At 51.4% G+C, this 16,587-nt stretch overlaps 1 protein-coding gene across 7 annotated transcripts in view; it reads right to left on the minus strand.

Annotated features, from left to right (window-relative positions):
• The window catches only part of SGSM3 (small G protein signaling modulator 3), a 45,573-nt gene that overhangs the window by 1,688 nt on the left and 27,298 nt on the right, over positions 1-16,587 (minus strand). For 4 of the 7 annotated variants that reach the window (XM_025882240.2, XM_073882722.1, XM_073882723.1 and 1 more), the window contains exons 2-19: positions 8,255-8,375; positions 7,694-7,779; positions 7,160-7,226; positions 4,789-4,997; positions 4,599-4,706; positions 3,830-3,973; positions 3,424-3,619; positions 2,921-3,066; positions 2,430-2,654; positions 1,982-2,036; positions 1,656-1,783; positions 1,384-1,539; positions 1,197-1,251; positions 969-1,018; positions 679-831; positions 443-513; positions 279-327; positions 116-201 (exon numbers count right to left, since the gene is read on the minus strand). In XM_025882240.2, coding sequence (XP_025738025.1) covers positions 116-201; positions 279-327; positions 443-513; positions 679-831; positions 969-1,018; positions 1,197-1,251; positions 1,384-1,539; positions 1,656-1,783; positions 1,982-2,036; positions 2,430-2,654; positions 2,921-3,066; positions 3,424-3,619; positions 3,830-3,973; positions 4,599-4,706; positions 4,789-4,997; positions 7,160-7,226; positions 7,694-7,779; positions 8,255-8,261 — 1,991 coding nt within the window. In that variant the 5' untranslated portion in view covers positions 8,262-8,375. The remainder of the gene's footprint in view (positions 1-115; positions 202-278; positions 328-442; positions 514-678; positions 832-968; positions 1,019-1,196; positions 1,252-1,383; positions 1,540-1,655; positions 1,784-1,981; positions 2,037-2,429; positions 2,655-2,920; positions 3,067-3,423; positions 3,620-3,829; positions 3,974-4,598; positions 4,707-4,788; positions 4,998-7,159; positions 7,227-7,693; positions 7,780-8,254; positions 8,376-16,587) is intronic. The other 3 variants (XM_073882726.1, XM_073882724.1, XM_073882725.1) reach the window with 3 other exon arrangements.

Genomic DNA, 16,587 nt, shown 5'->3' on the forward strand with positions numbered 1-16,587 from the left:
CAGGTCCCAGGCCCAGAAGGCTCAGCTCACGGGCACCCCGCTGCCCCACAGACCAACAGCCCAGGCTACCACCCATCTGGACTGTCACTGGCCCACAGTGGGCAGAGATACTCACTTGAGCCCCACACAGATGAGGGACCGGAGCTTGACGTCCATTTGTGCGTGTGCAGCATCGTGGGTCACGTTCACGGACTGCACAGCCTGGAAGGGCCCAGTTGTCACTCGGGGGGCTCCAGCTGCCAACCCAGGAGGCCTGCCCCACCCCCCACCCCACTTACCCGGTAGAGCAGCTCCTCCGGGGTCAGGACTTTGCCATCCTCGTCCAACCTGAGGGAGGGATCAAAGCTGCCGGTGCTGCCCTAGTAAGCGCGGCTCGGGCTGTGCCCCCCTCCCCCACGGGGACAGCCAGCAGGACCCGGGGCATGGGGTTGGCGCCTGTTACCTGTACGTCTTACACAGCACCAGGCGCGAATACACGGAGTCAAAGTCTCTCTCTACCTCCCGGCCTGCTGCCTGGGGGTCAAGGTGAGTGTAAGGGACGACGGAAGGTACCGGGCCAAAGCCACGGGGTCCAACTGAGCGCATGCTGTCACCCCGTGAGCTCCTGCGTCGGCTCTGCAGGGCCCAGAAGCTCAAGGAAAAGGATGGTGGGGGATGTGGGTCCAGCCATTGACTTACCTCCTCGATAAACAACCATGGGTGGCAGGCACCCCCGAGCAGGGAGGGCTTCTTCAGCCCATGTTCAAACAGGGCCTTGAGAGCCGGGCAGAGGGTCCCTCGAACGAGGTCCGTGACCCCCTCTGTCACAGCGTCGTCCCCCGCGATGGAGTACTGATGGTGGGGGACAGAGTCTGAGAGGCGCCGGCCGCGCCCTCCCCGCCCCCACAGCCACTGCCACAAGCCAGCAGGTGCCGAGGGCAGGCGGCGGCGGCTCCCAGGGGCAGCCGTGCCTTGTGCTCCCCCCTTACCTCTTTACTCCGTTCGTCCAGGACTTCCACAAACTTGGCTGGAAACCAGCCTGTGGGAGAAGCAGGGCCCCGTGAGGAGCGGGGGCGGGGGCCGGCGTCCCCACACCTCCCGCCGGTAAGGGCGTAAGGCCGGTGTGTTGGCAGCCTTGCCGGCTGAGCAGGCCCAGCTCCCGAGGCCAGAGGGCTCCCGGGCTCCCGGCCCGCCCCTCCGCCGGACGGAGGCCTCACCTCTCAGGCCGTTCAGCTCCCCGACCCAGCAGTGCTCGTCCTTCTGGGAAATGATCTGCACGGTCCGCCGGCGGAGAGGAGGAAGCAGAGCTTTGGCTGCCCAGGCCCTGTGCCTGCGGCCGGGCGGCGGGGGGGTGGGGCGGGGAGGGGGGACTGCCCAGGGGTGCCTGCTCCGAGCCCCACGCACCGTGATGATGTCGTTCCTGCGGAAGCCCAGCTCATCGTCGTCATGCCGCTCGAAGTCCAGCAGGGCCTTGGCCCGGCGCCGGTGGCCTCGTGAGCACGCCACGTAGTTCTCGTGGTCCCGCTGGTGGCTCTCCATGCTGTAGTCCGGGCTCAGCTCCTGCCCAAGGGGCAGAAAGGCCTGCTCAAGGCGGGGGAGGCGCCTCCTGGCCAGGGCTTTGGCACCTCACGACGAGGCTGGGGAGCCAGGGCCCCCAGATTGAGCCCACAACTCACCACGCTACAGTTTTTGGGGTCTGTGCACTGGAAATGGCGTGCGACGCGCAGGATGGCTTCCCGGAGGTCAGCTACCAGTTCTGTCTGCTTGATGTTCTTGGCCTTGAGCGCCTCCAGGTCGTCCTCCCCTGGGAGCCCCAGAAAACTATGGCAGCCACGGCCTTCTCCAGCCCCCCAGGAAGCTGAGGGTCCATGCCGGGGTCTGAGGACGGACTCCCCCCACCCCCCCGCGCCAGCCAGGGCAGGGAGCGCTGTGAGCCAGGACCCCCTGGCAGGGAAGGGGCCACTGAACCCAGCCCGGCACCGGCTGCCACAGCAGTTCTCACCAAAGAGCAGGGAGGTGATGCCAGACTTCCTCCGCTGGGTCCTGCGACGCACGACCTGCAGGCAGGGAGCGGGTCAGTGGCGGCCAGTGGGGGGGTGGCGGGCGCCCCAGCACTGGAGGAAGCTAAGGGAGCTCCTCCTGGGGCCAGTGTCTCATGCCAACTCCTCTGAAATGTCCTCTGCGGCCGGCTCTGAGCATCGGAAATGTGGTGGGTTCAAAGCCGGGTGTGTCCTACACCCACACAGGGCAGGTCACAGCGGAGATGAACAGAAGGCCGGGGCAGCGGGTCCTCGCACAGCTGTGGTCTGACTGGGCCGGGGGCCGGGCCAGGGAGGGGGCAGCGGAGCAAGGAAGGGCTGGAGGGTTCCCCGCAGCCCCTCTCACTTTGGGCTTCCTCGGGGAGCCCCCACCCTCTGGGTGAGGTGGGGACTCCTCCCTCATCGGCCCACCTGCGAGAGGTTGGTGGTGGCACTGGTCCCCAGGAGCTGGCCCTGGTCTGCAATGAGGTAGGCCAGGTGCTTGCGGCGCTGCGTCTCCACAGCCACGTCCGTGAGGGAGCCGGCCAGCCGCATGGCCTCCCCCAGCAGCAGCTCCGCGTCAGCGATCTGTGAAGGTATGTCTGACAGCGTGTTGAAGATGGAGGCCGAGTTCTCGGACTGGATCAGCTCCTCCTCCTGGGCCATGCGAGGCAAGGAGTAGGGGGAGGGGGCATCACTGCCAAACGCCAGGCCTGCAAGCGGACCCTGATCACCGTCCTTGGGCACTTGTGGCCTCCCTGGATGAGCAAGCCGAGCACAAGGAGTCCCGGGCCCCAGGGGGCCCCACCCCACCGTGGGCCTCTGAGGAGGGGCCAGTGGTCAGGCCACACGATGCTGAAGGCGGAACCCCACGGCAGCCCCCCCAGGGGAGGGGACCCAGGTGGGACAGGGCCCCAGCAGACCTTGAGCCGCAGCATGCCCAGCGTGGTCTGGAACAGCACCAGGGAGCCCTCGTAGAAAAACAGGTCCCAGAGGCGCAGCAGCAACTTGATGTGCACCACGCTGGCGAAGGCCGTGAGGAACCAGTGCAGCGTGATGAGGGACAGCTCTGCAGATACAGACCGGAGCCTTTGGGGCCAGAACTAGGGACAGCCAGCATGGCGCAGCCTGAAAGAGGGGGCCTGGGGAGAAGGGGGAGTGTCGCTCCCAAAGAGCAGCAAGTGGCCTCGCCTGCTCCAGGAGGAGGGAGGAGACAGGCCATCAGGGAACATCAGGGGAACAGGAGCACCACCAAGACTGCGTGTGCTGCTGATTCAGGGCTTGGCCCCTGTCAGGTGAGTTCCTTCCTCCCAACACAGCTGCCCTGGCCCCTGCTGGGTCCAGAGGCCTCAGACCTGCAGCATCTGAGCCGGAGTCGCAGGACCTCCCTGACCCCAAAGAAGAGGGTGGGTGCTGGCCCCCTCACCAATGTCATGCTCCTGGAGCAGCTTGTCCAAGCGGGGCAGGTACTGGACGATGAGGTGGCGCAGGACCCGCTGGTCTGTCTGGACGCCCAGCAGAGTGGTGCTGAAGTAGGAGGCAGGGAGCAGGTCCTCGATGATGGCGCACATCATCCAGAAAGCATCCTCCTCCTCTAGGAACAGCAGGAGGCAGGCAGCCACCTGGCCAGGGCAAGGGGACAGGGGGCCAGTACCCAGGTCTCCATGTGAATTAGAAGAGGTACCCCCCCCCACCCCCCGCAGGTCACCTCAGAGACCGCATGCTGTCCTCAGGGGTGGAACCAACATATGTGGCAGGCCCAGACCTCCCGGGGGGGGTTCCCACCCCTCGCCCCGCCCCCCATCCTACTGCCCCTTCTGGGCTGTGCTCACCATGCCTGTGCCCTGGCAGTAGCCAATCTCTGGGTAGAGCCAGGCCAGGGCGCGGAGAACCCTGCGCAGGCGGGGCACCCCGACGCTGCCCACGTTGGCGAAGCAGGCGTTGCTGGGCATGGTGCGGAGCAGGTCCTTCTCAATCTGCCAGCAGCCCACCCACAACAAGCCCCCGTGAGACGCAGCCGCACGCCTGGAGGCCCACACCACCCTCCACGCTGGTGACACCTGAGGCACCCCTGGGAGGGAAGCTGGGGGGCCCCTGTGTGGGACAAACCCCAGGCAGGTGCTTCACCCAGGAATGAGTATTCCTAATGCTCTGGGTCAAAGTTTACCCTCCTTCCTTCAGGACTAGAGCTCAGCTGCTTTGTAGCTGATTCCATCTGATTCACCAGGGAATTTAGAAAAATAAAATTACAGATCCCAGAGCCTCAAGCCAGAGCTACGGAATTTAGAATCTCTGGAATGAGGCCTGGAAGTCTGTATTTAAAATCTCCAGGTAACATGCTCCCCCAGGTTTGGTGATCCTTTTGACAATTGTCCCTGCTGCCTACAGAGGACCCAGGGAGCGCAGGCTTATTCCAGACATGTGTCTGAGTGTAAGGGCTACCACACGGCTACCTGCTCTCCCGGGCCACCCCTGCCAAGGAGAGACCAACAAGGGCGGCTTCCTGTAACCCAGGCAGCTCACTGCCCTCCTGCAGGCCCACACACGGTTTCTGACCAGAAAGTGCTTTCTGAAGGGCCCCCAGTGCTGGCCCAGTCTCACCTGTTTGGCAGCAATGGTCTCATCATTGGAGCTGTTCTTCACCACCTCTCGGTAGGACAGCTCAGAATTCCTCTTCTTCTGCAGGGCCCCGGAGAGCCGCATCCAAAGCTGCAGGAGGGAGCCGCCATGAGCTTTCAGTGGGACCTGAACCCTCCCCCTCTGCGCTGCGGCCCCTCCCTCGCAGCCTCACCTGTGGCCTCATGCTGTGTGGGATGCCGGCCAGCACCAGGGAGCGAAGCTTCTCCGAGCGGGGCAGAGAGACAGCAACCTTGTCCCAGGTGAGATCCCCCACGTCGTGGTTATGGGTGAACTCCAGGTGGGCCTGCCACCGCAGCCTCTGTGGAGGGTCCTCCAACAGAGACACACCTGGCAGCCTGCTGCAGCTGGGGTTGGCACCGTCTGCCACGAGAGAGCCGGGAGACGCAGTGGTCAGCGGGGGCAGGCGTGGCCTTTAGGCCCGGTGCCCAGATCTCACCACTGAAATACAGAGCCACCTCTGCAACAGCTTCCCCTGGCTCCAGCTGCACATCCCGCAGACATACCAACGAGCAAACGCAAGCTCTTGAGTTTCTGCCCCAAACCTGCCCCTGTCCAGTCCCTCCCAGGTCCACAGACCCACCTCCACTCTCCAGAGACTCAGAAGGCCCTCTGGCTCCCCCTCCCTCTGTCCCCCACGTTCAGCCCCCAGGCAAGCCCTGCTGGCAGGTCCCACCACTCTTACCACCTCCCACTGCGGCCCTTGACCAAGCCATCAGCTCCCACCGGGGTCACCGTACAGCTGTCTCACTCGCTTGTCTGCACCCCTGCCCCTCAAAGGCATTCACCCAGCAGTAGCAGGGCCCCATCTCAGACACGAGTCAGACCACGTCACTCGGCTCACTCCGCCAAGAAGCCTGACAAGGCTCCGTGACCGCGCCCTCTCAGCCGGGCTCCTCCACCCTTGTCACCTACTGCTCTCCTACTGCTCCCTCGGCTCCAGCTACTCCTCACCAAATCCCCTCCCCGCTCAGGGCCTCTGCCTGGATTACTCCCTTCCGCCAGCTGTGCTCACTGCCTCGCTTCCTCCTAGTCTCCATCCAAACGTCTCCCCTTTGAGAGGCCTTCCCCTTTGGTCACCTTGCACACAGTCCACCTCCCCTCTTCTCCATAGCTCCAAATTTTTTCATAGCTCTTCTTGCTCCCGGCGTATATTTGTTTGTTCATAGCCTGGTAATTCCAGAAGGCCAAGACCACTTCAGGTTTGCTCAAGGCACTGGGGATGCAGCAGTGGAGAGCGCACAACCCACAGACAGCCCCTGAGATGCTGGCGTGAACTCCGACAGTGCTCTTGTGACCACCAGGCAACCTCAGGGCACATGAGCCTCACACAGATTGTCCCCCTGACTCATGCGAAAGCCATGTCCGCAGCCTCAGCTTTGCAAAACTTCACCTTTAGTGAATTTACATGCAGTAAAATGCACAAATTTTAAGTGTACACTTTGGTGAGTATCAGTAAATAAATGTCTAAATGTCATCCCCATCAAGACAGAATATTTCGGAGCACCTGGGTGGCTCAGTTGGTTAAGCGACTGCCTTCGGCTCAGGTCATGATCCTGGAGTCCCGGGATCGAGTCCCACCTCGGGCTCCCTGCTCAGCGGGGAGTCTGCTTCTCCCTCTGACCCCCCCATGCTCTCTTTCTCTCTCATAATCTCTCTCTCTCAAATAAATAAAATCTTAAAAAAAAAAAAGGATAGAGAACATTCCCATTATGCTAGAAAGTTCCCTCTGTTCCTCACAGGCCCAGCTTTTTAACTTCCAAGTATCTGCCTACAAACCAGGGAGCAAGGAAAACTTACATCAGAACTGGAATATGAGTGACCTGAAGAGGGCCAGTTTCAGCCCATTAAAATCTTCTAGTCATAGTTACATCCTGGTGACAGGGTGTCCTGGGTTCGGGCAGACAGCTTTCCCAACAGCCCACTTGGAAACCAGCAGGTGTATTTGGAGTAGAAAACAATGGAAATGGCCTGGAGGCCCACTTACAGAAGAGTGGTTATAAAATATTATGATCAATCCCTTATAAAGGCATATTATGCAGCCACTGACAAATATGCTTTTAAAGAGGTCTTAACTGACAGAAGAAATGCTCATGGTAAATAATGTTAAGAGACATAAGAGCAATATAAAAATATATAGATAACATGTTAGTTATGAAAAATACACACACACATACACACAGAGCCAGGAAAAGAACAAGCTGAAATGTCAGCAATTATCTTTAGGTTGTGGGATTATGGATTAATTTGTTTTAATCTTTATACTTCTCTGTATTTTTCGACTTCACTACAATAAAATTATTGCTATTATTGTCATATGAAGATCACTAAAATTAACCTAAATTTTAAAGAAATCAGAGGTTTCTGTATACTGAGAACTGCCTCTGAGGGTGATACTGTTACGTCAGTTCAGGAGCAGGTGAAACCCCCCGAGCCCAGGTCACAGCGGCACAATGGAGAGTTGCTGGAGCTGGAGTCCTCCCCACAGACAGCAGCAAGATTACACACCAGGGGCTCCAGCTTACCTTCCTTGTCCACGCGGAAACCAAACTCATCGTAGCAGAACTCTGGTTGTTCCGCTGACTCTTCCTTCTAGAACCAGGATTAGGAAAAGTCAGTTGTGTGGCCACCAATCTGGGACCACAGATTCTGGAAGATGCCACCCACATTGCTGCCTGCTGAAATTCCAATGGCCTTCAAGACTCAGATCAAAGGCCACCCCCCTTCCTTGAAGCTTCTGTGGTCATCCCTCAGCCAAAGCGGCCACCGCCTTCTCGAACTGGCCCAGCATTTTCCTTGTTCTCCTCAGAGGTCAAAGATAATAAGATCAAGGCAAGAAACAGATTTTATGCATTTCTGTGTCTTGATAATACTGAGCACACAGTGCCGAATACTTTTCCTCCAACCTCATGACTAATTCCCAGAGGACGTGGAGCTAAGATGCCAACTCTGATGGTGGCTTCTGAGCCCAAGTGAACACAGTGGGGTGGCTACCCACCCCCAGGAAGTCTAAAGCAGTGGGTTCCCTTTGGCGCCAAAGCCTGGGCACAAAGCTGTACCTGCGTGTACTTGGCCAAGATCTCCTGGGGCCACATGCTCGGAGTCAGGGCTGAGAAGGGGCCACTGGCAGAAGGTATGTGGTTTCCTAAAATCAAGGAGGACCAGGAATAGGAAATTAAAATGCAGAGCATTCAGGGGCAGAATTCAAGGTGGGACATCCCCCACTCCCCCCCCCAAAAAGGGCCTCAGCAGAAAAGGGACTGCACCATTGAAAGTGGGATGGATGGGGGAGGGGAAGAGACCTAAAAACGAGCAACTTTCTGGAGGAAGGAGAAGAAAAAAAGCAGCATGTTACAAAACATAACCAAATCTCGTCCCCTTGCTTCTTCCCCCATCCAGTGTGAGGATTTGCAGGCTGGAGGGAGGGAGTCACAGAACCTGCAGATCTGAGCCATGAAAAGTTGTGGTAACCCTGGATTCCCGGTAGGAGGACCTCCTCCTTTCTCACACTCTTATCCTCAAAGGTCTGCCCTGCTTCCACTCCACTGGATGGGAGGGTGAGACCCTCCCCTCTTTCAGACAGCCTTTCCCCCATTTCCAGCCCAGGGCCTGCCTCCCACCTGACATTGTGTGGAGAGGCGGGGCAAGTCTTCTGCAAATCCACACTTAGAAGGCTTCCTAGCCTATTATTTTACAGCTGGAAAGGCTCCTCAGGCTTCATCTGGTCCAGAAACATCTGCCCTGGTAGGAGAGCGGAGGGGAAAGTCATTATAACGCAGCCCCTCTCCTGGGAGTAGTGTGATTTTGCTGGCCAAGGGGCAGTGAGAAGGAAGAGCCACACTTGAAAGAAACGCCTCCTGTTCTGAACATTTCGTCTGGGAGAGGATACATGAAACACTCTGGAGAAGCTACAAAACTGATGTTAACAGCTCTGTAAGCCAAGGGGGTGCCCACTCAGTTCTATTATTAAAGGAGAGAATCATACATACAGGCTTCCTGATGCCCTAGGCTCAGGCAAATGCTTCTTTAAAAGGAAAAAAAAAACGGCCAAACCTCCGTAAATAGGTTTCCCTGAGCTAGAATCTTTGAGGAACCATTTAGCAGAATACAACTTAGCCTCTGAGTCAATATCTCGAATTCCCCTCAACACTGACATTTTCCCCTTCACCAAACCATCCGCTCTACCACATTCTCCACTAGCCTTATAGCTGGGAAACCAGGAGGTCACAATCTAAGCCAGGTCTCTCCTGTTGCCACTGAAATTCCTGCCTCCCTCCCTTTTTTTGTCCTCTCAAAAAATGAGGACTCAACAAAAAGACAAAATGGGCAAAAGATCTGCATATACATTTCTCCAAAGAGATATAAATGGCCAATGAGCAGGTAAAAAGATTATTCATCAGGGAAATGCAAACTGAAACCTCAATGAGGTACCATTTCACGCCCACTAAGATGGCCATAATCAAAAAGACCGTAAGTGTGGACAAGGACATGGAGAAAGCAGAACCCTTATATTGCTGGTGGTGTGTGAAATATAAAATGGAGAAGCTGCTGTTGAGAACAGTCTGGCAGTTTGTCAAAAAGGTAAACATGGGAGTTCCCATATGACCCAGTAATTCCACTCCTGTAGTTACTCACCCAAGAGGAATGAAAGCATGTCCATCCACCCAGAAACTTATACACGACGTTCATAGCAGCGTTATTCATTTTAGCCAAAAAGGAGAAACAAGCCAACTGATGAGTGGATATACAAAATGACTGGACCATCCATACAGTGGAACGTTATTCAGCCATAAACAGGAGCGAAGTACTGATACATGTGGCTCTATCAATGGACCCTGAGAACGTTATGCTCAGTGAAAGACGCCACCCACAAGAGGGTGAATACTGTATGATTCCATTTAAGTGAAATGTCCAAAAGAGGCAAATCCATGGGTAGAAAGTAGGCTAGTGGCTGCCAAGAGTTGGGGGAGATGGGACTGCAGAGTGACCATTAATAGGGTTTCCATTTGGGGGAGATGAAAAATGTTCTAGAATGGGATGGTGGTGATAGTTGCACAACAGTATGAAATACTAAAACCACTGAACTGCACACTTTAAATAAAAATGGTGAATTTTATAGCATGTGAATTATGGCTATAATTTAAAAAGGAAAAAGCCATCAATTGGGGTGTCCTCTAACTCTCTAACTTCTCATTTCTAACCTGTTCCTAGTAGGTCTAGAAAGAATCTGTTACTACCTGAGCTTCAACAGAAATGCAGTTTTTGGAGCAGTTTCCTCAGCTTTTTCTGAATAGTTGGAAATTCCAACTATGGAATGAAAGGCTTAGACTCCGTGAAAGAAACAAGAGGTAGCAATAAGGAGATGTGGCTGAAATATTTTAGGACAAGCTGCCTTCCAGTTTTTGAAATCATGTTCCTCCAGATCCGGACCTAAAGCAACGTCTTCTCCTGCCATTTTTTAGGGGGTTGCTGCTGTTCTGGCCCACAGCAGTGCCTCACCTCCACGCCCTCTGCCACAGAATTCTGGTAGACCAGAAGAGTCAGGTGACTGACAAGGAAGCAAAAAAGGAAAATCAAAGGGAGCTTTGGGAAAACATCACCCTATGGACCCTTAACCTGAGGATAGGTTCATAGTGGGCACATGAAAAAAAAATCCCCGTTCTCTTTAAAGACACATTTGCAAATTTGGGGGCAAAAGAGTCATCTTGTAGCTCATAAGGGCAGCTCAGCTGGTCACCAACCTCCACTCCTGCCTCAGACACAGCCCAACCATGCCATATTTGGCCTAAATGCCCATCAGGGAGGCCCTGCTGCCCAACTGGGAGAGCTGCTCCCTCCTGCTTCCAGACGAGAACCACTGAGAGCCAGATGGCAGGATCCACTTCCCTAACAGGTCGGCCATCCTAGGCTTGTCCGTTCTGAGTAAGGATAATAATGAAAACAGAATGTCTTCCTGGCACCTGGGTGGCTCAGTGGTTAAGTGTCTGACTCTTGATTTCGGCTCAGGTCATGATGTCAGGGTCGTGGGATTGAGCCCCGCGTGGGGCTCTGTGCTCAGTGGGAAGTCTGCTTGAGGATTCTCTCCCTCTGCCCCTTCCCCTACTTGCACGCGTGCATGCGCTCTCTAATAAATAAATCTTAAAAAAACAAAAACAGAATGTCTTCCTTCAGTATAACAGATATGTAGGGCCAGGTTTGAATGGAAATTTCATGCTGGATGGAGCAATACATATTTTTACATTAAAGGGAATGAACTAGAAGTTTTAAAATCACGTCATCATTCAATTCTTATAACACATTTTGAAGTAGATACTTCTATTCATTATACAGAAGAAAATAAGCCTAGAAAAGACCCATGTATAGTTTTCCAAATAGACTCCAACAACATACCCTCCTCCAAAACCATGCTACCTCCCCATCCTGCCTGGTGAACTGATGTCACACAGCCAACAGTTGGATCATCACCAGTGTCCTCATCACTGACGCCACAGAGGGAGTGATCTGGCTGTTTCTTCCGGAGGGACAGAGTGTGAAGGAAGCAGGCGTTGCTGCCAGCGGAGGAAATGAGCTGTCTCTGGCAGCGGAGAACTGAGGGGACCAAGGAGACAATTCTCATCTTAGCTTGCCTCCCGCTCAGACTCACTCAACGAACATTCACAGAGTGCCACCACAGTCCAGGCACGGTTCTGAGGGCTGAGATGCAACAGTGAAAACTCAGAAGTCCCAGGTGTTACATTAGAGAATCAGACAACAAGCATAAAAATAGCTGAGTCAGATCACGATAACTACAGTACTATAAGAAAAATAAAGAAGATAAAAGTAGAGAGTACAGAGGAGAGGGGTTATGTGTAATAAAGTGGTCAGGAAAAGCCCTCTGAAGGTAAGGTGGCATCTGAAGCAAAGACCAAAACAGAAGGAAGTGAGCAATTGAGCCACGTGGCTATCTGAGGGAAAAGGGATCCGGGCAGAAGGAATAGCGAGTGCAAAGCCTTTGAGGCAGGAACATATCTGGAAGGCTGGAACAGCAGCAAGGTGGCCGGTGGATTGGGAACGGGGACAGCGAGAGCAAACTCGGGTGGCAGACGCAGCAGGAGTCACGGCGGGCCTGGTCGTTGTGTGCAGACTTTTGGATCTTATTCTCAGTGAGGTGGGCATCACAGCAGGGTTCTGAGCAGAGGTGAACCTGAATCTGACTTAGGTTTTAAAAGCTCTCGCACTGTGCAGAGAAGGCTGCAAGCAGGAGGCTTGCTGGGGACGCCGGTGGGAATGACACCGGCTTTGCTACTGTGGGACCAGCAAGAAATGGTCAGATTCTGGATATAGTTTAAAGAGTCTCTGCAATAATATATCTTTGCCACATCTCCCACCGACTGCTCTGAGTCTCTGCGTTCCCAGGAGGAGCCGGATATGATACTGCTAAGCTGGGCGGGCAGGTTTTTCCTGCCTCTGGTCGCTATGGAAACCTTCCTGAAAGCAGCCATCTGGAAGCTGGTAAAAGCAGCTAAGGAGTTAGCCACGTCACCAGCTGCCCTGCTGTTGTCACAGGGGTACTGGGAGGCAAACTTTTGAAAACCAGGATCAACACAAGCAACTCTGAGGTGATACAAAAGGAATTTTTTAAATGAAATTTACATGCCTAAAGGTATCTTTTTACTCTGTCTCCAGCATATTTCTCCCTTGTCTGCCAATCTTACGATTTCCTGTAAGACAAATTCTGTTCACAAAGCAAAGATTGTCAGATGTCGCTGTAAATCTGTATGTGTTGGGAAGGGGGGGGTGCTCACTCTTTATATAGATCAAGGAGATTTTATCCTTCATCCACTCTTGACCTACTATTCTAATTTTCTTGACAATACTGAAGGTTTGTCACAAGTATTCCAAAAGGGCTGAGATCCTAAAGACTGTTTTTCTCTGTGAGAAAATGACAGGACACAGAAAACTATTACTAACTAACTGGGAGCGAGAAGTACAAAGCCAGGGAAGTCCCAAGAAAGGCTGGAGTAAGATGATAATGGAGCTACTATAAATGCTTTAAAAATTAAAATCTTGGGGCATGTGGTTGGCTCTGTTGGTTAAGTGTCCAACTCTTGATCTCAGCTCAGGTCTTGATCTCAGGGTTGTGAGTTCAAGTCCAACTGGCTGGGTGTGGAGCCTACTTAAAAAAAATTACAATCTTAAAGACCTAAATATGAAATCTGAAGCCATAAAACTCCTAGAAGAAAACACAGGCAGTAATTTCTTTGAAATTGGCCTTAGCAACATTTTTGTAGATAGGTCCTCTGAGGCAAGGGAAACAAAAGCAAAAATAGAACTACTGGGACTATACAAAATAAAAAGCCTCTGCACGAGGTAAGAAACCATCAATAAAACGAAAAGACAACCTACTGAATGGGAGCAGACATCTGCAAATGATATATCCGATAGAGGGTTGGTATCCAAAATATATAAAGAACTTACACAACTCAACACCAAAAAACCACACATAATTTGATTAAGAAATGGGCAGAGGACCTGAACAGTTTTCCAAATATGACATATAAATGGCTGGCTAACAGACAAAAAAAAGATGCTCCACATCACTCATCATCAGGGAAATGCAAATCAAAAACCACAATGAGATATCACCTTACATCTGTCCGAATGGGCAGAATCAAAAAGACAAGAAAAACAAGTGTTGGCGAGGATGTGGAGAAAAAGGAATCCTTGTGCAGTGTTGGTATGAATGCAAACTGGTATAGTCACCATGGAAAACAGTATGGAAGTTCCTCAAAAAGTTAAAAATAGAAATACTATATGATCCACTAATCACACTACTGGGTATTTATCCATAAAAAACAAAAAATCTCATTTGAAAAGATATATGCACCCCTATATTTACTGCATTATTTACAATAGCCAAGATAGGGAAGCAACCCAGCTGTCCATTGATAGATGAATGGATAAAGACGACGTGCTGTTCACCCACACATGCAGGTGCACGTGTGCGCGCGCGCGCGCACACACACACACACACACACAAATGGAATACTACTCAGCCATAAAAAGGATGAGATCTTGCCATCTGTGACAGCATGGATGAACCTAGAGGGTATTATGCTAAGTGAAACTAGAGAAAGACAAATACAACATGATTTCACTTTTGTGTGGACTCCAAAAAATAAAACAAGCAAAACCACAGAAAGCAAAAACAGACCTATAAATACGGAGAACAAATCAATGGTTGCCAGAGGTGAGGAGGGTGAGGGGGTGGGCAAAATTGGGGAAGAGCACTGGGAGATACTGGCTTCCAGCTATGGAACGAATAAGTCATGGAAATAAAAAGTACAGCATGAGGAATATAATTAATGGTATTGCAACAGCTATTCACTTGAAACCAATATAACATTGTGTGGAACTCTACTGCAATTAGAAAAAGCTTCACAACCACTCTTTCCTCTGATGACCCCTTTCTCCCAAGCTCCAGAATACTATTTCCAGTTATTTCCTATGGTCAACATTATCTTTCTGAAATGCAAACCTGATCCCTGATCTCCTGCTTATTAACTCACGCCCAGAATAAGGGCCATATTCTCTAACAATACAAGGTCCTATTATGACCTGGTTCTACCCCTCTCTCACCATCCCCACCTCTACCTTACTCTACAGTGATGCTGGCCCATCCTATCAGCTGCCCAAATGTCTCCATTCTTAGTCTCTAATGGTCTTCTTATCTGTCAGGTAGACTCTTATTCATGCTGACTCAAATGAAACAACACCTTGTCATAGAAAGAAGCCTTCTACACTAGCCTGCCTCCAAGATGGCCCCAAATGTTTCTACCTCCTGGTATTCACACCCTTGTGTAGGCCCTCTCCGCACTGAGCCACAGCTAACCTCCGTGACCAATTATGGCAGCAGTGACCATGTGTAACTTTCAAGGACAGGCCATAAATGGCATTGCAGCTTCCACCTTGGTCTCTTGAATCACTTGCTCTGGGGGAAAGTCAGCTGCCCTGCTGTATGGACACTCAAGGAGCCCCATGGGGAGACACCAACTTTGCAGGCCACTTCAGTGAACCACCTTGGAAGTAGACCCCTAGTCCCAAGCCTTCAGATGACTGCAGGCCCAGCCAACATCTAACAGCAATGTCATGAGAGACTCTCTTCTCTCATGAGCCAGAATCTCCCTACTGAGATGCTCCTGAATTTGACCCATAGAAACTAATAAGAGATCATAAATGACTGTTTCTGTATTAAGCCACTAAGTTTTAGGGTGATTTGTTATGCATCAAAGATAGCTAATACACCTTTGTGACTCTTCTCTGCCTTGAGTTGAGGTTCTCTCCCTATGCTCCTATAAAGCCTTGTGAATAAGTCCATCACAGCACTTACCTCATAGCATTTTTATCCCTTTTTCTTTTTTGGCCAACTGACTCCACAAGACTAGACCGCATCTTGTTTTGCTCTGCATCCCTGGCACTCAGAGGTCTCTCAATAAGCATTTATTAGATAAATTAGACAAATAAATGAACATCAGCAAATGAAAAAAAAAAGTAAATAAAAGTCACATTTCACACCATGGTAATAATTATTTATCCCATATTCTCCCTTTTTCTGGGTATCTGGAAAACAGCATCCTCCCTACCACACTGACCCCACACTTTTTGAAACTGCTTCCTTTACTCACTCTTTCTGACTACACAATTCTGGGAAGCTGTTTACATTTACATGACTTCATCTCTCTGAGCCTAGTCAGTTGGTTCCGGGTGACCACACAGACCTAAACTGGACCAATCATTAACACTCAATAGCCACTGCCAAAAATGAGACCAGGCATGAGCACTTTTCCCAAAATGGCCTAATGGAGTCCCTTCTTAGAGGTACTGAATTTGAGACCCAGAGATACACGGAAGTCAGCCTTTTTGGTGATGGAAGCATTCATATACATACAAACACATGAATGTGTGTGTGTGTGTGTGTGTGTATAATTATATGTATTTACATATATATGTATATAAACATACATAAAACTGTTTTTTAAAATAGAATACTTGGGATGCGTGACTGGTGTAATTGGTAGAGCATGTGGCTCTTGATCTTGGGGTCGTGAGTTCAAGCCCCATACTGGGCATGCAGCCTATTTAAAAATAAATAAAATAAAATACTCAGTGCTGGTAAAAACAAGTTTTGTGACAGAAAATTAGTTCACTCATGAATTGCTTATTCTCCTGGAAACTTAAGAAAATAATGCAATAGAAGCAAAAAGCTATGTGCATGAAAATGTTTACTTCAGTATGAAGTAAATATGAAAATACATGAGGGGCGCCTGGGTGGCTCAGTCGTTAAGCATCTGCCTTCGGCTCAGGTCATGATCCCGAGGTCCTGGGATCGAGCCCCACATCGGGCTCCCTGCTTGGCGGGAAGCCTGCTTCTCCCTCTCCCACTCCCCCTGCTTATGTTCCCTCTCTCACTGTCTCTGTCAAAATAAATAAATAAAAATCTTTAAAAAAAATACATGAAAACTGCAAAAACATGAAAATAATTTAAATGTCAAACATAGGGGACTTAATCGAATTTTGGGATAGTGACACAATAAAATGTGAGTCAACATTTCATATTCCAACTAAGGACTCCCACGCCTGGCCAAGATGGAGTTACAAGGGCTGGGTTTGCTTTCCCAACTTGAACAACTACAACAGAAAAATACATAGAACAATGGTTTCAAACACTGGAAGACAGGCAGCACAGGACAGTGAACCTTGAGAGAGAGAAAATGAATGAGGTAAACCCTATGATCACCCCAGTTGCCACCTGGAGAGAGTTTGCAGGCTGGCTCAGGAGACAGAGTAGAGAGCTAGAGGAGGCCAGAGTAGAACAGAAATAGAGAAGGGAAGCTTGCACAGAGAACTTCAGAAATTTGCAGAGGGTATCCCCAATCTTTATCTGAATTTTGGTCAGAGCATGTGTGTGAGGAAT

Source organism: Callorhinus ursinus, unplaced genomic scaffold (genome assembly GCF_003265705.2).
Source record: "Callorhinus ursinus isolate GAN/ISIS: 27379988/994484 unplaced genomic scaffold, GSC_fseal_2.0 scaffold48, whole genome shotgun sequence".
In the NCBI taxonomy this organism is placed as follows: Eukaryota; Metazoa; Chordata; class Mammalia; order Carnivora; family Otariidae; genus Callorhinus; species Callorhinus ursinus.